Here is an 18,857-nt window from a genome sequence, read left to right on the forward strand (position 1 = left end):
GATTTTTATTAAAGTTAAATGCCAGAAGAGTCAATGTATTTGGATATGTAATCAAGGACATGATGTGTACAAAATTATTTAATTGAAACCAGCAAAGTGTATGATAACATGATATTTAAGGCTTACCTCATAGCTCAGCTGCTAAAGAATCCACCTGCATTACAAGAGACTTCAATTCAATCCATGGGTTGGGCAGATCCCCTGAAGAAGGAAATGGCTACCCACTCCAGAATTCTTGCCTGGAGAATTCCATGGACAGAGGAGCCTGGAGGGCTACAGTTCATGGATTCAGAAAGAGTTGGACACAACTGAGTGACATTCACTTTTCACTTCAAATTTTAAAAGTGAATATTACTGAATTTTATGTTATTTGGCATCACTAATGAATGCTTCACTTGCTATAATTCAGTGACGTGGGTAATAGAATATTATTTATTTATTTTATTAATATAAAATATAATAAAGATCATCACCATATAGGCAGCCATTAGCAATTGTGATAGAAACTTCAAATATTAATCTATCTGGACATAATGCAGTTTGCAAACAGCTTGCAAACACCTGAGAAAAGAAGAGAAGTGAAAGTCAGAGGAGCAGGAAAAGATATACCCAACTGAATGCAGAGTTCCAGAGATTAGCAAGGAGAGAAAAAGTCTTCTTAAGTGAACAATACAATGAAATAGGGGAAAACAATAGAATGAGAAAGACTAGAGATCTCTTCAAGAAAACTGGAGATACCAAGGGAATATTTCATGCAAAGATAGGCACAAGGGAGGACAAAAATGGCAAGGACCTAACAGAAGCAGAAGAGATTAAGGAGAGGTGGCAAGAATACCCAGAATACCTGTACAGAAAAGCTCTTAATGACCCAGATAACCACAATGGTGTGGCCACTCACCTAGAGCCAGACATCCTAAAGTGTGAAGTCGAGTGGGCCTTAGGAAGCCTTACTAAAAACAAAGCTAGTGGATGTGGTGTAATTTCAGCTGAACTATTTCAAATCCTAAAGGATGATGCTGTGAATGTACTGCACTCAAAATGCCAGCAAACTGGAAAACTCAGCAGTGGCCACAGGACTGGAAAAGGTCAGTTTTCATTCCAATCCCAAAGAAAGGCAACGCCGAATAAGTTCAAATTATCCTACAATTGCACTCATCTCACATGCTATCATTATGCTCAAAATCTTTGAAGCTAAGCTTCAGCATTACATGAACAGAGAACTTCCAGATATTCTGGCTGGATTCAGAGAAGGCAGACAATCAAGTTGCCAACATCCATTGCATCATAAGGAAAACAAAGAAATTCCAGGAAAACATCTACTTCTGCCTCATTGACTATGCTAAAGCCTTTGATTCTGTGGATCACAATCAATGTGGAATATTCTTAAAGACATGGGAATACCAGACCGCCTTACCTGCCTCCTGAGACCTATATACAGGTCTAGAAGCAACAGTTAGAACCAGACATGGAACAATGGACTGGTTCCAAATTGGGAAAGGAGTACATCAAAGCTGTATATTGTCACCCTGTTTATTTAACTATTATGCAGAGTACATCATAAGAAATGCTGGGCTGGATGACTCACAAGCTGGAATTAAGATTGCAGGGAGAAATGTCAATAACCTCAGATAGCAGATGGTACCACTTTAATGGCAGAAAGTGAAGAGGAACTAAAGAGCCTCTTGATGCAGGTGAAACAGGAGAATGAAAAAGATGGCTTGAAATTCAACAATCAGAAAACAGAGATCATGGCATCCAGTCCCATCACTTCATGGCAAATAGATGGAGAAAAAGTGGAAACAGTGTCAAACTTCATTTTCTTGGGCTCCAAAATCACTGTGGACAATGACTGCAGCCATGAAATTAAAAAGCCCTTGTTCTTGGAAGTAAAGCTATGACAATAGTAGATAGCATATTTAAAAGCAGAGGCATCACTTTGACGACAAAAGGTCCATATAATCAAAGCTATGGTTTTTCCAGTAGTCATGTATGGATATGAGAGTTAGACTATAAAGGCTGAGAGCCAAAGAATTGATGTTTTCCAGCTATGGTGCTGGAGAGAGTCCCTTGGACAGCTAGGAGATCAAGCCAGTCAATCCTAAAGGAATTAAACTCTGAATAAATATGTGAAGGACTGAAGCTGAAACCAAAGCTCCAATATGTTGGCCACCTGATGCAAAGCACTGACTCATTGTAAAAGACCCTGATGGTGGGAAAGGTTCAACGCAAGAGCAGAAGAGACCCACAGAGGAGTAGAAGGCTGGATGACATCACTGACTCAATGGACATGTAGTTGTGTGTGTGCTCAGTCTCTTTAGTCACGTCCAACTCTGTGACCCCATGGATGGTAGCCCGCTAGGCTCCTCTCTCCATGGAATTTTCCAGACAAGAATACTGGAGTGGGTTGCCATTTCTTTCTCCAGGGGATCTTCCTCAGCCAGGGATTGAACCCGGGTCTGTTGCATCACAGGCAGATTCTTTACCATCTGAGCCAGGGCAGCCCCTCAATGGACGAGAATTTGAGCAAACTCAGGGCAATAGTGAAGGACAGGGCAGCTTTGCCTGCTGCAGGCCACAGGGTCACAAAAAGTCAGACACGGCTTCACGACTGAACAACAACAATAAACTGGTATATAGCTACAGATTTACATTCCATTTTTCTACATTTTAGAAAACTAAAAATTAGATGACAGTTAAAGTTTAAAATGTAGTAACTCTTCTGAATTAGGGACAAGTGTCCTTAAATCAGAGAAGGCAATGTCACCCCACTCCAGTACTCTTGCCTGGTAAATCCCATGGACGGAGGAGCCTGGTAGGCTGCAGTCCATGAGGTCACTAAGAGTCCAATACGACTGAGCGACTTCACTTTCACTTTTCACTTTCACGAATTGGAGAAGGAAATGGCAACCCACTTCAGTGTTCTTGCCTGGAGAATCCCAGGGACGGCGGAGCCTGGTGGGCTACCATCTATGGGGTCGCACAGAGTCAGACACAACCGAAGCAACTTAATAGCAACAACATCCTTAAATATAAACTGTTAATGGAATTATGATTTCCTCCATTATAATAGAAATGATGCAACAAATTGTGAGGAAAAGAAATAAATAATGCCTAGATTTAGCAAACTTATCTAAAGGTAAAACAAACATTGAAGTTACTCTTGACAAGGTGTAAATGTTCAGCATTGATGAATGAAATGAAAGCTAGTTAACAGCATGGTGGTCATGTCCTTTGCCCCCCACTATCTTTTAAAAAGTGAAATCAATTCTCAGAGGTACTCGCCAAAGGACAGACTAACTGATACACTACAAATCCAAAAGCTCCTATATTCTGGAGCTGTGTGATGAAATAAACTGTCTTCAAAATACCTAAGTGTAAGAATTTCCTGTTTCAGTGACACGGTGATGAAAAATGTACTTTTTCCACTATTGTTTCACTCTGGGCCGTCACAGGGCAGTCTGTGAAGACCACAGACATTGTTTGATTATCACAGTAACCTGGCCACTCAAGAGAAGAGGCAGGACTCTGGTCTGTAGAAGGTATGTGTTTCCCTCTCCTTCCTAATTCCTCATCTCATTTAGCAGGAGATTACAAATGCTAATGTGGTTTGACTTAGGGACAATTGCTAAGCAAACAAATTAAAAAGATATTGGTATCTGTATTTGATATTTTGGTATTTTAATTTTGGGAGAAAGTAAGAATAAAATATGAAGTATTTGGGAAGATCTCTTAAAATGTTCAAATTCTTGCCTACAGATATTATTCAGTTGAATACATATGTGTATAACTGCGTTTGTTAATCAATGCAATTTAAAGTGAAGTATCATGAGCATCAGGACACGGAACAGTTAACACTGTATTTTGTCATCAATAGACATATAATTAGATATATTATTAAATATTTAACTCAGCCCTTAAAAATAGATTCTTAAAATGGATTCATAGAATTGTTAATGGCTAATAGAATTCTTCATGGATCTAGTTGAAATAAAAATCAGAATGTGGTACCACCAGTAAAATGCTGGATTAATTCAATTATACACAATCAAATGCTTTATAAAACCTCGATCATAATATTGAAAAAAGATAAATCACACTAACAGAGATTTCTGTGTAATAAATTATACTGCCTGATATAAATAATACCATGGCAATTGTATTAAAATAAGAAATAAAATAAAAGTCAAATTTAATATTAGGTGTTTTATATGCTTTATATCATACATATTTTTATTCTCATTTTAGATTAGTAAACTCGTTTGCTAAATACTAAATAATTTTTAAAGGTCATGCATTGTAAGTTTCAAAGCCAGAATTCATTGTAGATCGCACTGACGACAGAATCCATTGACTGAATTATTAAGGCACATTATTGACTTATTATAACTGCTCATACAACTAAAGCTACCCTCATTGACTTAACAGCCTCAGGATCATCCTGGAAGTTTGTACCAACATTCTTCATCCATAAATGACTTATGCTTTTTCTTATCAATGTATGATTTCGTATCTTAGCCATTGTCAATTGTCAATTACTCATGTAAAATAAGTGTTTATTTAATAACATTTTAACATTGTTTTGTCTTTATATGACAAAAAGTTTTGGAGAATTTAATATGTCATGTACCATTTTTAACATGTAAAATATTTATTTGATTTTTTAATGATTTCTTAGAGCTCCACAATCACTCAAAATAGAAGAATTGTTTGATAGCATCTCATTCCCTTTTCATAAATGAATGTCCCAATTAACATAATTTAGTGGAGTGTACGATATATGCCAATACTATTATTCCCTCATCTGTAGAAAGCTGTCTTTAACTTTTAATGGATTTTAAACTTATCTATATAATTGGTGCATTTTTTTCCAATATGGACTTTTAATTTGAACAAAGTTATAACAGTTTTAAAGGGTTTCTGTGAAATTTGACTTTCAATTGATCAGGATATTACTATTCATGAACTTTTTCAGTAATCTACCAATTTTCATTGTTCCAATAAAGAAGTAACATTATGTCAAACAGAGAATATTATCTTTTTAATATTTATTTGTTTTTAACTGATTGATGATTGGTTTACAATATTGGTTTGATTTCTGTCATACATCAGCATGAATTAACCATAGGTGTACATATGTCCCCTCCTTCTTGAATCTCCCTCTTACCTCCTGCCCTTTACCACCACTCTTGGTTATTAAACACCAAATACTATTTTTAAATCTACTTACTCTATCATGAAACAGTTGTCTAAAGGTCTACTGAAATGAGAACCAAACTTGGATTTGCTCAGCTGCTAAATGAGTGCTCTTAACTGATCTCACACATCACCCAGTTTAACCCTTCAAGGCTTCCTGTGATTTTATACCCCATTTATTAACTACTTATGTAAAGTTTCCATAGAGCACCATCCTTGACATTAAACAGCCACAGAGATGAAGAACCAAAAGGAAAACTACTCAGAACCGAGTCTGGTTAAGGACAGCAGGAGACAGCAAATGAGAGGTAAGATGGTGAAAAGATCAATTTTAGCAGCTGAGCAGGAGAAAACCTACGTGGAATTGAACTTTCAAAATGCCTTTCGTTATGTCAATGGAATGACAGGAACTACCACTGCAAGTGTAAGCCTTTACCCGCTTACATGATTTTATTAATGAGGCTTACAGCTGGAGTTTGAAATACAGCATTCTAATATGACATATGCGCTGTGCTGTGCTTAGTCGCTCAGTTGTGTCCGACTCTTTGCAGTCCTATGGACTATAACCCGCCAGGCTCCTCTGTCTGTGCGGATTCTCCAGGCATGAATACTGGAGAAGGTTGCCATGCCCTCCTCCAGGACTATCTACCCAGGCATTGCTTTAATTTGTAGTCTTTGATCTACAACTTGTGAAGCCTTATATTCACTGAAAAAAGAATGGTATATTCTGGGAGGAGGATTGCAGTGGTAGATATTGTTTTGGGGTCCAAGTTGATGTCTGAATTCTCATGGATGTGGGATCTTTTGTTCTTCTAAAATAAATGTTTCCATCACTCCTTTCTCATTGTATCCTTTTCTCTCCCTGTCGATTCACCATCAGCTCGAGAGAAGCTCATTATTGTGATCCTGGGAATCATCTGTTTTGTCTTGATGTATACTATAGTGAGAGTGACAACTTTTATTCCAAGTAAGTCAGGTTTTGAAAGATTATGATAGATCCTTTCATTTTAATGATCATCAGTGCTTCTAAAATTTCATATTATTATGGAATAGAACTCTTATTTTAATGTGTGCATTTAGCCTAAGTATTGAAGGGTTATTCTGAGATTGTGCAAAGTATAAATTACAGAATGATTGTAGGGAAAATTAAATATATACACAGATATTTTCTGATTTCATAACTCATAGATATACTTTAGGAAACTTAAACGCCTTATTGAGAAAAACAAATTAATTCTTGAGACTGCTTGAACCAAGTATTGTAAGAGGTGGTGGAGTCTCTTCTCTAAGGTTTTTGAAATATACACACCCCAGGACAGAGGATCCTGGTGGGCTGCTGTCTATGGCAGAGTCAGACACACCTGACGCGACTTAGCAGCAACTGCAGCAGTCTTCATTACCTCATTAATTATTCTTAAAGCAATTTTTTCCAGATCATCCTAAATCCTAAAAACACCATGTTTAAACTAAAAACTAAAATTATTATGATTTATTTAAGTAAAGTCGCTCAGTCGTGTCCGACTCTTTGCGACCCCACGGACTGTAGCCTACCAGGCTCCTCTGTCCACGGGATTTTCCAGGCAAGAGCCACCAGGAAGCCCCAATTAACTTATTTAATTCAAGTTAATATTTTAAAAGATTACTTTCATTTTTTTTCTAGGTAACCAAATATCAGAACAGAATAAGTCTTCTCCAGTAACAAAGCTCCAGAAAGGTACATAATGATTTCAAACTTCTAATATAAATATAGTTTGTATTTTGTCTCTCTCTTAGGCTAGGGAAGATAGAAATAGATTTTGGGGTAGAACATAAATTATAAATATTCCTAAATATTCATCATAAGAGAGGCTTTCTCCCTATGCAACAATATGATCACCATATCCATTATAGGCAATTGACTCTAATTTTATCTTGCTATAAGACATAAAAAATATTGTTATTCTAAAACAGAGGTTTTTAGTATCATATCTAAGAAACCATTGCCTAATACAAGATCATAACTTTCACCTATGTTATCTAAAGCATTGTTTTTACTTCTTCATGTTTGTGCTTCATCCATTTTCAGTTAATTTTCACATGTGACATAAGGGAAATATGATATCTTTCCATCCATTTATTTGTCTTTGATTTTCAACAATTTTGTTTTTAAAGTACATGTTTTAGACATCTTAGTTAAATATGTTTCTGGATATTTTATTATTTTTGATCTATTTTAAGTGGAACATTTTTCTTAATGCTATTTTCAGGTTACTCATTGCTGGCGTTGAGATGACAAGCTTTACCTTAAAATCCAACTACCTTAGCATCCCTAAAGGCTTTTTCATGATGTAATTTGTGTCTTCCTTTATAGTCTTATCTCCATAAAAAGCACAGGAATAAAACTCCTGAACATTAACTGACTTCTTAAAATTTAATTTATGCCTTTTAGTCTGCCCCATGTTATGTTTTCCTAGAGCTAATGAGGTACTGATGTTCCTGAGAGCTCAGTTGGTAAAAAAAAATCCGCCCACAATACGGGAGACCCTGTTTTGATTCCTAGGTTGGGAAGATCCCCTGTAGAAGGAATAGGCTACCCACTCCAGTATCATTGAGCTTCCCTTGTGGCTCAGCTGGTAAAGAATCCACCTGCAATGTGGGAGATCTGGGTTCGATCCCTGGGTTGGGAAGATCCCCTGGAGAAGGGAAAGGCTACCCACTCCAGCATTCTGACCTGGAGAATTCCATGAACTGTATAGTCCATGGGGTCGCAAATGGTCAGACATGACTGAGCGACTTTCACTTCACTTCACTTCAATAATGTACAGTAAAAGTTTTCCAGGGTCGATTACCAGAGCCTCCATTGGACAATGGAACAGAAGAAAATTCCGCATCTAAAAACATGACTTTCAAAGAGAAACCACTTAATAGAGGTATGTAGATAAAAGACTGAGACCAACAAGTATCTTCTCAGTCAGTTGATAACCTGCTCAATTTGGATGTTATTTTAGACTCAGCCAATTGTGAAGTCCAGCTTTCATTTTATTTAATTGGGGAAAAAATCTTAATCTTTCCCAGAGGTTAGATTCTTCTGTATACATGATATATTCTTTTAAATCACCATTTCTCAAAATAATATTTTTTCTACCAAAAAATTCTACATATCTTTTAGCACATTATGTAATCATTATTATACGCTCTCATATGAGTATATAGATCAGGCACTAGGTTAATGTATCAATGCTAAGTTAAGATCAGCTCTGTACCTATAGATTTTATTCAGTCTAGAGAGTTCAAAGAAGTTGTTTTCCCCTGTGAAGTCCTCTCTGTAGAGGTTATGAGGGAAGACATTATTTTTCTAAGATTTATTTCCTAGAGAATTTTAATAATACTATGCATATATTTGGAGGGATGTAAGTCATCTCCCTAAGGCCAGAAACTTCAGAAATGAAGTCCATCTATGTCATGAAATCAATGGCTTTACAAGGACTAGAAACGATTCCTTAAAGCTAAGTTCCAGAGCATTCCTTTCAAGATACACACTGAATGGTCTCCAGACATAAAACACTCTTTTGTTTTCAAGGAAACGAATGTAAAAGTAAATGGTCCTGTTGTGGACAGAAATGTTACTATTTTTCGGATGAATTGAAGAACTTCGAAGAAAGTAAAAAAATCTGCAAGGAAATGGACTCCACACTTCTTACGATAGAAGATAAGGAAGAACTGGTAACGTATTTCTGTTTTCCATTTCACACTGTGTTAATTTGGCCATCTGTTGTTATTATTATTATTATTATTATTATTATTATTGGCAGCACTTGCTCTTTCTTTCTACCTTGGGCTTTCTCTAGGTGCAGCGAGAGGGCTTCTCATTCAGGTTATTTCTCTTGTTGTGGAGCATTGGCTCTAAAGCGCGGTCTTAGTAGTAGTGGTGTATGGGTTTAGTTGTTCTGTGGCATGTAGAATCTACCTGGACTGGGGAGCCAAGTTGTGTCCCCTGCATTGGAAGACAGATTCTTAAACACTTAACCAACAGGGAAGTCCTGTTGGCTAAATTTTAATGCTTGATAATATTGAGTGTTCATAATTTACTGTTGTAAGTTGATTCAGATCCAGACAGTAATCATATTAAAGTAAAATGTACAAGTAGAAATGAAATTAGAATTTCATTTAATTCATCTAATTCATCCACAAATAGAATTTTTCCAGTATAGTAAATGTAGAGATGAACATGAACTAATTAGAAAAAAAAATTGCTTAAAATATATTATTTCATTGGAGATAATTGTATTTTCATACAGACAATTTCATGGAATGTAGCTTTCTCCTCTCTGAAAAGAAAATGTCATTTTACCTCCAACAAATCAAGAAATACAACATTACCACTGAGTTTGAGGAAAAAAACAAACAGCTCTATATGAATTTAAAGTTGAAGATCAATTAATTCCAACTCACACTGAATTTTGCCTCATACTAGTTTCCAATAAAATTGAACTAAATATTTCATGATACTTATCATTATCTTTTACTTGAATAGAGAAATAATTTACTATTATTCTTCTCAAGAAGCATACTTAAATTCCAGGTTGACGAAAATCTTTTAACATTATTCTCTCAAAAATAAATAGACACTAAGACTCCTTCAGATTTCTGTACTAGTCCATTACCCATATCCTTGGCTTTTAACAACTCATAAATAGCTATAAAAATATGACCTTGAAAACCATCAAGAAAACAAAGCAAATCTGAACCCAAAAAGAAGACATTTGTAGAGTCTGAACTAACCTCCTTTTTACTCTAAGGTGGTTTCCTGGTGGCTCAGATGGTAAAGAATCTGCCTGCAATGCAGAAGATCTGGGTTTGATCCCTGGATCAGGAAGATCCCCTGGAGAAGGGAAAGGCAACCCGCTCCAATATTCTTGCCTGAGAATTCCATGGACAGAGGAGCCTGGTGGACTCAAGAACTAGTTTTAGAGTCACGAAGCCCTAACCTTTCATGCATGGTATCTTCATCAAAAATAAGAGCATCTATGAAAACCATGAAATTGAATGTCAAATTTTATGAATATATATGTCATTTTTTTCTGGATGGAGGAACTAAGTTTTTGCCGTCTTCTCTATGGTAAAAGAAACAAAAGAAAATAAAAACTAAGGGTGAAAATTAAAGCAGAATAGGGAAACAAAGAATTTATAGTCAGAAACCCTCTATTTGACTCTCTTTCACACATTACTTTGCTTGTAATAAAGCTGGTTATATTTTCTTTCCAACATATTTTAAGATCATATCAGATAGTATAAGTGCATTGTTGTTGTTCTTGTCATTTAATCACTCGGTCATGTCTGACTCTTTTGTGAACCCATGGACTGTAGCTTGCCAGTCTCCTCTGTCCATGGGATTTCCCAGGCAAGAGTACTGGGATGGGTGGCCATTTCCTTCTCCAGGGAATCTCCCCAAACCAGGGATCAAACCCTCATCTCCTTCTTTAGCAGGCAGGTTCTTTACCCCTGAGCCACAAGGAAAGCCCCAATGTATATGCATACATGTTGTAAAAATTAAGTTACAAGATGAACATCAGTTACACTTGTATTTATCAAGTAATTTCCAGACACCTGTATAAACATCTCATCTGGTAGAATAAGGACCACTTCTTCAAGATGCTCACTTCACAGAAAATAAGCACAGTAATTGTGAAACAAAAATTTAAATGACATTGGTGAAAACCTCACATCTATCACACCTGCACCTCAAAATGCAAACCAATTTTTCTCAGAATTTGTTCTTGAGCTACAAGTTTTGAAAGTAAATTAAGATATTTCAGTCTGAAGATTAAATAAGATAGGTACAGAACTTCCCTAGTGGTCCAATGGTTAAGACTTTGCCTTCCAACACATGAGGTATAGATGTGATCCCTGGTCATGAAGCTAAGAGCCCACATGCCTCTCGGCTAAAATTCCGAAGCATAAAACAGAAGCAATATTGCAACACAGTCAATAAAAGCTTTAAAAAATGATCCACATTCAAAAAATCTTTAAAAAAAAAAGATAGGTAAGCTAAGAGAGTGTTATTTTATGTCTCATTTATGCCACTATATTTAATAAATATAACTAAGAGTCTATTATTTGAACAGAATCAGGATAAAGTTGATCTTTATACCTTTTGTTATTCAAAATAGTAAAAATATTGAAAAGATTATTATTTCATTTCAGAATTATAAAAAGACTTTTTTTCTCATAGAATATATCGTTTTTTTATTGCAGAACTTCATTCAAAGCCAACTGTCTTATTTCTATTGGATTGGATTATCTCATAAAGGAGCCGGAAATCAATGGACACGGGAAGATAAATCAATGCCTTTTCTCAAATTGTAAGTCTCTAGAATAGATAGTAATTAATAAGTTCCATATTCTAGCTTATGTTTCAAAAAGTATATAGGAAAATGCACGCATTCAATATATAGACAAATATGCATACATGTATGGACATGCACAGGTGGCTCAGTGGTAAAGAATCCACTGGTAATGCAGGAGACACAGGTTTGATCCTTGTGTCAGGGAGATCCCTTGCAGAATGGCAACCCACTGCAATATTCTTGCCTGGGAAACCCCATGAACAGAGGAGGCTGGTAGACTGCAGTCCATGGGATTGTAAAGAATAGGACATGACTTAGCAACTGAGCACACACATGGGCGTTTCATGTACCTACAGACACACACACACAAAGAATTTAAGTTCAAAAAATGAGTATATATAGAAAGGGAGGATTTTCAACTTGATTGCTATAATTCTCATGAAGTATGCTTTAGGAAAGGCTAGGGAACCAAGGGATAGTTTCTTATGAGGAAAGGAAGAAAAAAAACAAACCTTAACTTTAGACCAATATTTCTTATGTTTGCATTAGTGAATGTCTATTTTACATTATTTATATGCTTTTATTTTATTTTAAGTGATTGGAAAGAGTCAAACAAAGGAAACTGTGCATGTATTAAAGCAACGAAGATGTCTGCTTCTGACTGTTCCAGATTCATGCACGTCATTTGTGAGAAGTAGATAGCTTGTCTTGCTACCTAAAGAAACAACAACCAAAGGCACATACAACAACTTTTCCTTATAAAAACTCAGACCCTTGGAAGTCCAGTCTGTATATCTCTCATTTCAGAATGCTTTTTTATGGGCGGCACCTATATTCTAGCTTGATAGAGATACATTGTGGACCCTCCAGTTCTGCCTCTTTCAAACATGGATCCCAGATCACACCAGTTATGAGCACAGGTTGGCAGAGTGAGAAAGTATCAGTGTTTCTCAAGAACCTTAGGACTGTGTAGTCAATTTCTGCAACTCACACAGATTTAGTAAGTAATCTTGCAAACTGTTGTCACTGTCATGTACATTTTACCTGGGATTTAATGCCAGGAATAAGTGAAGTCATTATTCTGTATCAAATGTATATGCATTTGCTTGATTCCTTACATTTTAGCAGAAAGACTGGATACTAACTGGAAAGAAAATAAATAGTATCTTGAATCAGATCCATGTTTGTGACCTACACCACAACTGATAGCTTGAGTGCTTTTTGAGAAGTCCAAACTTCTGGGTGTGTTTCCATATTACAAAGTGGCTGTACCATTTTGTATTGTATTAGCAGTGTATGACAATTCCATTTGCTTGTGTCCTGCCAACATTTAATATTGATAATCTTTAAAGCTATTTTTAATAAAGTTGTGGTATAATAAAGGTGTGCTTATATTTGTATATCTCTAATGAATAAATGATGTACAGCAACTTTTCATATGATTTTATTAATCACAGATCTCCTATGGTAAAGTACTGATTAAAGTATCTTGCCTGTTTTTATTGGATTGCTCACTTTCTTATTAGTGAGGCACTATAAGAGGTACTACTATAATAAGAGTTCTTTCTTTATATATTTTGGATGCTAATATTTTATCAGACATGTGATTTATAAATATTGCCTTCCAGTATACCTTGTATTCTCTTAACATTGTTTTTAGAAGTTCAGATGAGCAGAAGTTTGTAACTAGATGAAGTGCAATTAATGTTTTAAATTTACATTTTTATATTTAAGAAGTTTTTAATTAAGAAATCTTTAATTAATCTGAACTTGAAATTTTCTCTCCTATGCTTTCTTCTAGAAGCTCTAAGTTTACACTGAATTTTATGTTCCATTTCAAGTTAAGTTTTGTATATAGTGCAAAGTAAGGGTTGAATTCTTTTAAAAAATTTTTTTTGCAAATAGAAGTCTAGAAACTTTAGCACCACTTTTGTGAAAATTGTACTCTTCTGTTAAATTATCATGGCACTTTTGTCAAAAATCAATTGACCATTTATGCATGAATGTATTTCTAAACTTTCTACCCTGTTTCATTAATGTAAATATCTGTCTTCTTTCACCAATATCTTGATTACTGTGAATTTATAGGAAGTCATGAAGCAATGTGACTTCTCCTGATTTGTCTTTTTCAAAATTGTTTTGGCTTTTTTTATGCAAAGAAAAAAAAAGTTTACTTAGTGGTCAGTTTTTATTATAATTCCATTACCTGGTATGGTACATAAATTCTTAGCTATTTGAAAAAAATGGCTGATTCTAAGATAGGGTGATTCTAAGGCTGATTCTAAGAAGAGCCTGGAGGTTTCTGTAGTTCTAGAAAATGGAGAAGTACTTAAATGATGGAGGTATGTCAACAGGATTGAGGAACTAGGTAAAGAAATTACCAATGGCCAAAGCTGGAACAATTTAAGCAGCAAAACCAAAATAAGAAATAGTATTGAATTACAACCCCAAAATTAAACATCCATGAATACACAATAGTTTAAAAGAATTGAATACTTAAGTAAATGAAGGAGATGAAACAAATCTCCTGTGCAGAAAATTTCTAAATAAATAATGCAGATGCCATTGCCTAAAGGTGATGGGACTCCTTATTCCTTAAGTACTTATTGCACATAATGATTTGCTTCCAAAGAAATTATTATACAGTCAAATGGAAAGGGAAAATAAGAGTAACTTTAGAGTGGAAAATCTGACAAACACCACATCAGTGAGCAAAGGTGATAAGTCATGCTCACAATCTGTTCTCTTGATGTGATGTGATAAAATTTGCACTTTGTGTTCCTCCCCCAAACTTACAACCCCAATCCACAAATGAGAACAATGTCAGACATTTCCCAATGAGGGATATTCTAAAATATATCTACCTGGTACTTTTCAAGAATATCAACATCATTAAAGAGAATACAGAAAGTCTGTAACAGCCAAGGAGAACCTAAGGAGACATGATATCTAAATGTCATGTGGTTACCTGGATGGGATCCTGGAATACAGAAAGGACAAAGCTAAAAAAATTAAGGATGGAATAAACTATGGAATAAATTAAGGAATAAACTATGGATTTTAGTTACTAAAAATGTACACATGTTGATTTATTATAACACATGTGCAAATGCTTTATTTTTTTTTTGCCAATTTTAAATACAGTTTTATTTAAGACATTGCATTTTTCCACTTACAATACAGTGCTTGTAAAGTGCAATGTTTTTCCATGTGCACACACATTCCATGTTCAAGTATCAAGAATGCCCAGTTATTTACTATAGCAGCTCAACTTCATAACTGCCACGGGATTTGCTACAAATTTGGGTCCTTCCATGTTTTGTGTGGAACAATGCTAGATCTATGCTAGGCTTGCCTAATCAACCTCTTCAATAGTGGGCCCAGAGGAGGCACCACCTGATGGAGGAGCTCCACCACCAGGGAAGCCCCCAGGCATTCCTCCTGGCATTCCTCCAGGCATGCCTCCTGCGCTCTGGTATAGCTTGGTAATGATGGGGTTGCAGACTTTTTCCAGCTCCTTCTGCTGATGTTCAAATTCCTCCTTCTCTGCAGTCTGGTTCTTATCCAGCCAGTTGATTATTTCATTACACTTGTCAAGAATCTTCTGTTTGTCTTCATCATTAATCTTGCCCTGAAGTTTCTCATCCTCAACAGTAGCTTTCATGTTGAAGGCATAGGATTCAAGCGAATTCTTTGATGACACCTTATCCCGCTGCTTCTCATCTTCAGCTTTGTACTTCTCTGCTTCTTGAACCATGCGTTCAATGTCTTCCTTGCTCAAGCGGCCCTTGTCATTAGTGATGGTAATCTTGTTCTCTTTTCCTGTGCTTTTATCCACAGCAGAGACATTGAGAATGCCATTGGCATCAATATCAAAAGTGACTTCAATCTGAGGAACACCACGTGGGGCAGGAGGTATGCCTGTGAGTTCAAACTTGCCAAGCAGGTTGTTATCCTTGGTCATGGCACGCTCACCTTCATAAACCTGAATGAGCACACCAGGCTGGTTGTCAGAGTAGGTGGTGAAAGTCTGCGTCTGCTTGGTAGGAATGGTGGTATTGCGCTTGATGAGGACAGTCATGACTCCACCAGCAGTTTCAATTCCAAGGGAAAGAGGAGTGACATCCAACAGCAGCAAGTCTTGAACATTTTCAGATTTGTCTCCAGACAAAATGGCTGCCTGAACAGCTGCACCGTACGCAACAGCCTCATCAGGGTTGATGCTCTTATTCAGTTCTTTCCCGTTGAAGAAGTCCTGGAGAAGTTTCTGAATCTTGGGGATGCGGGTTGAGCCACCAACCAAGACAATATCGTGGATCTGGGACTTGTCCAGCTTGGCATCCCGAAGGGCTTTCTCCACAGGGTCCAGGGTGCCACGGAACAAGTCAGCATTCAATTCTTCAAATCGGGCACGGGTATTAGAGGTATAGAAGTCGATTCCTTCATAGAGGGAATCAATCTCAATACTGGCCTGGGTGCTGGAAGAGAGTGTGCGCTTAGCACGCTCACAAGCAGTACGGAGACGACGGACAGCCCTCTTGTTCTCACTGATATCCTTCTTGTGTTTGCGCTTGAACTCTGCAATAAAATGGTTGACCATGCGGTTGTCAAAGTCTTCTCCACCCAAGTGAGTATCTCCAGCTGTAGATTTGACCTCAAAGATTCCATCCTCAATAGTGAGGATTGACACATCAAAAGTGCCACCACCTAGATCAAAGATCAGCACATTCCTTTCTGCTCCAACCTTTTTGTCTAAGCCATAGGCAATAGCAGCAGCAGTTGGCTCATTGATGATTCGAAGTACGTTGAGACCAGCAATAGTTCCAGCATCTTTGGTAGCCTGACGCTGAGAGTCATTAAAGTAGGCAGGTACTGTGACAACAGCGTTGGTAACAGTCTTCCCAAGGTAGGCTTCTGCGATTTCCTTCATCTTGGTCAGGACCATGGATGACACCTCCTCTGGATAAAAACTCTTTGTCTCTCCCTTGTATTCTACTTGAACCTTAGGCCTGCCAGCATCATTCACAACCATGAAGGGCCAATGTTTCATATCAGACTGGACCACAGCATCATCAAATCTTCGTCCAATAAGTCGTTTGGAATAAAAAACCGTGTTGGTGGGATTCATTGCGACCTGGTTCTTTGCAGCATCACCGATCAATCGTTCGGTATCAGTAAAGGCGACATAGCTTGGGGTGGTTCGGTTCCCCTGATCATTGGCAATTATTTCCACCTTTCCGTGCTGGAAGACACCCACACAAGAATAGGTGGTGCCAAGATCAATGCCAACTGCAGGTCCCTTAGACATGGTTGTAAAAGCGTAGGGCCGGCTCTGCTGAAGAAGTCAGCAATCTGGGATGCTGCCGGTGCTTTAAAGAGGAAATTAGTACAGAGTATACAGAACTCTATACAATCTTCAAAGCTTTTCTGTAAATGTATATCATTCTAAAAAATAAAATGCATTTTGAAAAATTAAAATCAACGTGTAAATTTCTACAAAATAAATCTTATTCTGTTTCCCATTTTTTAACTTTTCTTAATTGGAGGAATATTGCTTTACACTGTTGTGTTGATTTTTATCATAGAGTAGTGTGAATCAGTCATAAGGATACATATATCCCCCACTCTAGAACCTTCCTCCCACGTTCCATCCCATCACACCCCTCTAGATTGTCACAGAGAACCAGGCTGTGTGTTTCTGATTTTGATTAACTTAAATTCATAGAGCAATTAAAGGAGAAAAGAAATCATCATAATGTTTTGATTTCCAGTTTAGGAACATAATTTATTTAACAATTTGTCTTTCTCAACTTTTCTCATTAGTATTTTATAATTTTCAGCATAAAAATGGTGCACATGCTTTGGTACATTTACACTATCAGCCTAATGTTTTTGGTACTATTGCAAATGATATTTTTTGTATATCCAATTTCCAATAATTTAATTTTAGTATATGTAAATATAACTGTTTTTGACATGCTGTTCTATCTGAAACTATGTTTAACTTATGGTTAGTTTTAGGAGGATTTTGGAGATATTTTGGAATTTTCTAGGCAGACAGTTTTGTCATTTTCAAATAAACACAGTTTTGTTTTCTCTTTCGAAACTGTGACTTTTTACAATAGAGAAGTAGAGTCAATGGATGTAGTAAATAAATTTATGGTTACCACCTAGACAGCAATTAAAAAGCAGAGACATTATTTTGCTGACAAAGGTCCCTATAGCCAAAGCTGTGGTTTTTCAGTAGTTATATAAGGATGTGAAATTAAAAGATGCTTACTTCTTGGAAGAAAAGTTATGACCAACCTAGACATCATATTAAAAAGAAGAGACATTACTTTGCCACCAACAAAGTTCTGTCTAGTCAATGTGATGGTTTTTCCAGTAGTCATGTATGGATGTGAGAGTTGGGCTATAAAGAAAGCTGAGTGCCAAAGAATTGATGCCTTTGAACTGTGGTGTTGGAGAAGACTCTTGAGAGTCCCTTGGACTGCAAGGAGATCCAATCAGTCTATCCTAAAGGAAATCAGTCTTGAATATTCATTGCAAGGCCTGATGTTGAAGCTAAAACTCCAATATTTGGCCAACTAATGTGAAGGGCTGACTCATTTGAACCAGTCCACAGGGTCGCAAACAGTTGGACATGACTGAGTGACTGAATTGAACTGATATGGATGTGAGAGTTGGACCATAAAGAAGGCTGAACATCGAAGAATTGATGCTGTTGAACTGTGATGTTGGAGAAGACTCTTGAGATTCCCTTGGACTGCAAGGGGATCCACCCAGTCAGTCCTAAAGGAAATCAGTCCTGAATATTCATTGGAAGAACTGATGCTAAAGCCGAAGCTCCAATACTTTGGTCACCTGATGCAAAGAACTGGCTCATTAGAAAAGACCCTGATACTGGGAGAGATTGAAGACAGGAGGAAAAGGGATGACAGAGGATGAGATGGTTGGATGGCATCACTGACTTGATGGGTATGAGTTTGAGCAATCTCCAGGAGATGGTGAAGGACAGGGAGCCCTGGTGTGCTGCAGTCCATGGGGATGTAAAGAGTCAGACATGGCTGAACAAAAACAACAACAGAGGATAAGGGGGGGAGCAATAAACTGGGATATTAGCATTGACATATACACATTGTGTGTGTTAGTTGCTCAGTCATGTATGACTCTTTGTGACCCCATGGAATGTAGCCCACCAGGCTTCTCTGTCCATGGGATTCTCCAGGCAATAATACTGGAGTGGATTGCCATTCCCTTCTTCAGAGACTCTTCCCAACCAGGGATTGAACCCTGGTCTCCTGCATTGCAGGCAAGAAGAACTCGACTCAATACACT

The 18,857-nt window shown here is 37.0% G+C and overlaps 2 protein-coding genes and 1 long non-coding RNA gene across 3 annotated transcripts; 2 read left to right on the forward strand and 1 right to left on the reverse strand.

Annotated features, from left to right (window-relative positions):
• Window positions 1–3,504: 3,504 nt before the first annotated feature.
• Window positions 3,505–6,157, forward strand: LOC133043274 (uncharacterized). The gene is made up of 3 exons (XR_009689678.1): window positions 3,505–3,539; window positions 5,391–5,501; window positions 6,074–6,157. It is a non-coding gene; the product is annotated as an uncharacterized LOC133043274 (long non-coding RNA).
• A 1,814-nt stretch (window positions 6,158–7,971) lies between these two features.
• On the forward strand, window positions 7,972–12,755 carry LOC133043273 (C-type lectin domain family 9 member A-like). Its single transcript, XM_061124103.1, has 4 exons — window positions 7,972–8,102; window positions 8,753–8,895; window positions 11,428–11,534; window positions 12,115–12,755. Exons 1-4 carry the CDS (start codon window positions 8,072–8,074, stop codon window positions 12,215–12,217), a joined length of 384 nt encoding a protein of 127 aa, XP_060980086.1. The 5' UTR covers window positions 7,972–8,071; the 3' UTR covers window positions 12,218–12,755.
• Window positions 12,756–14,632: 1,877 nt separating this feature from the next.
• LOC133043771 (heat shock cognate 71 kDa protein-like) lies at window positions 14,633–16,883 on the reverse strand. The gene has a single exon (XM_061124997.1). It carries the CDS (start codon window positions 16,825–16,827, stop codon window positions 14,875–14,877), a length of 1,953 nt encoding a protein of 650 aa, XP_060980980.1. The 5' UTR covers window positions 16,828–16,883; the 3' UTR covers window positions 14,633–14,874.
• Between the last annotated feature and the right edge of the window lie 1,974 nt (window positions 16,884–18,857).

The sequence above is a fragment of the Dama dama genome, chromosome 22 (assembly GCF_033118175.1).
Source record: "Dama dama isolate Ldn47 chromosome 22, ASM3311817v1, whole genome shotgun sequence".
Classification (NCBI taxonomy): domain Eukaryota; kingdom Metazoa; phylum Chordata; class Mammalia; order Artiodactyla; family Cervidae; genus Dama; species Dama dama.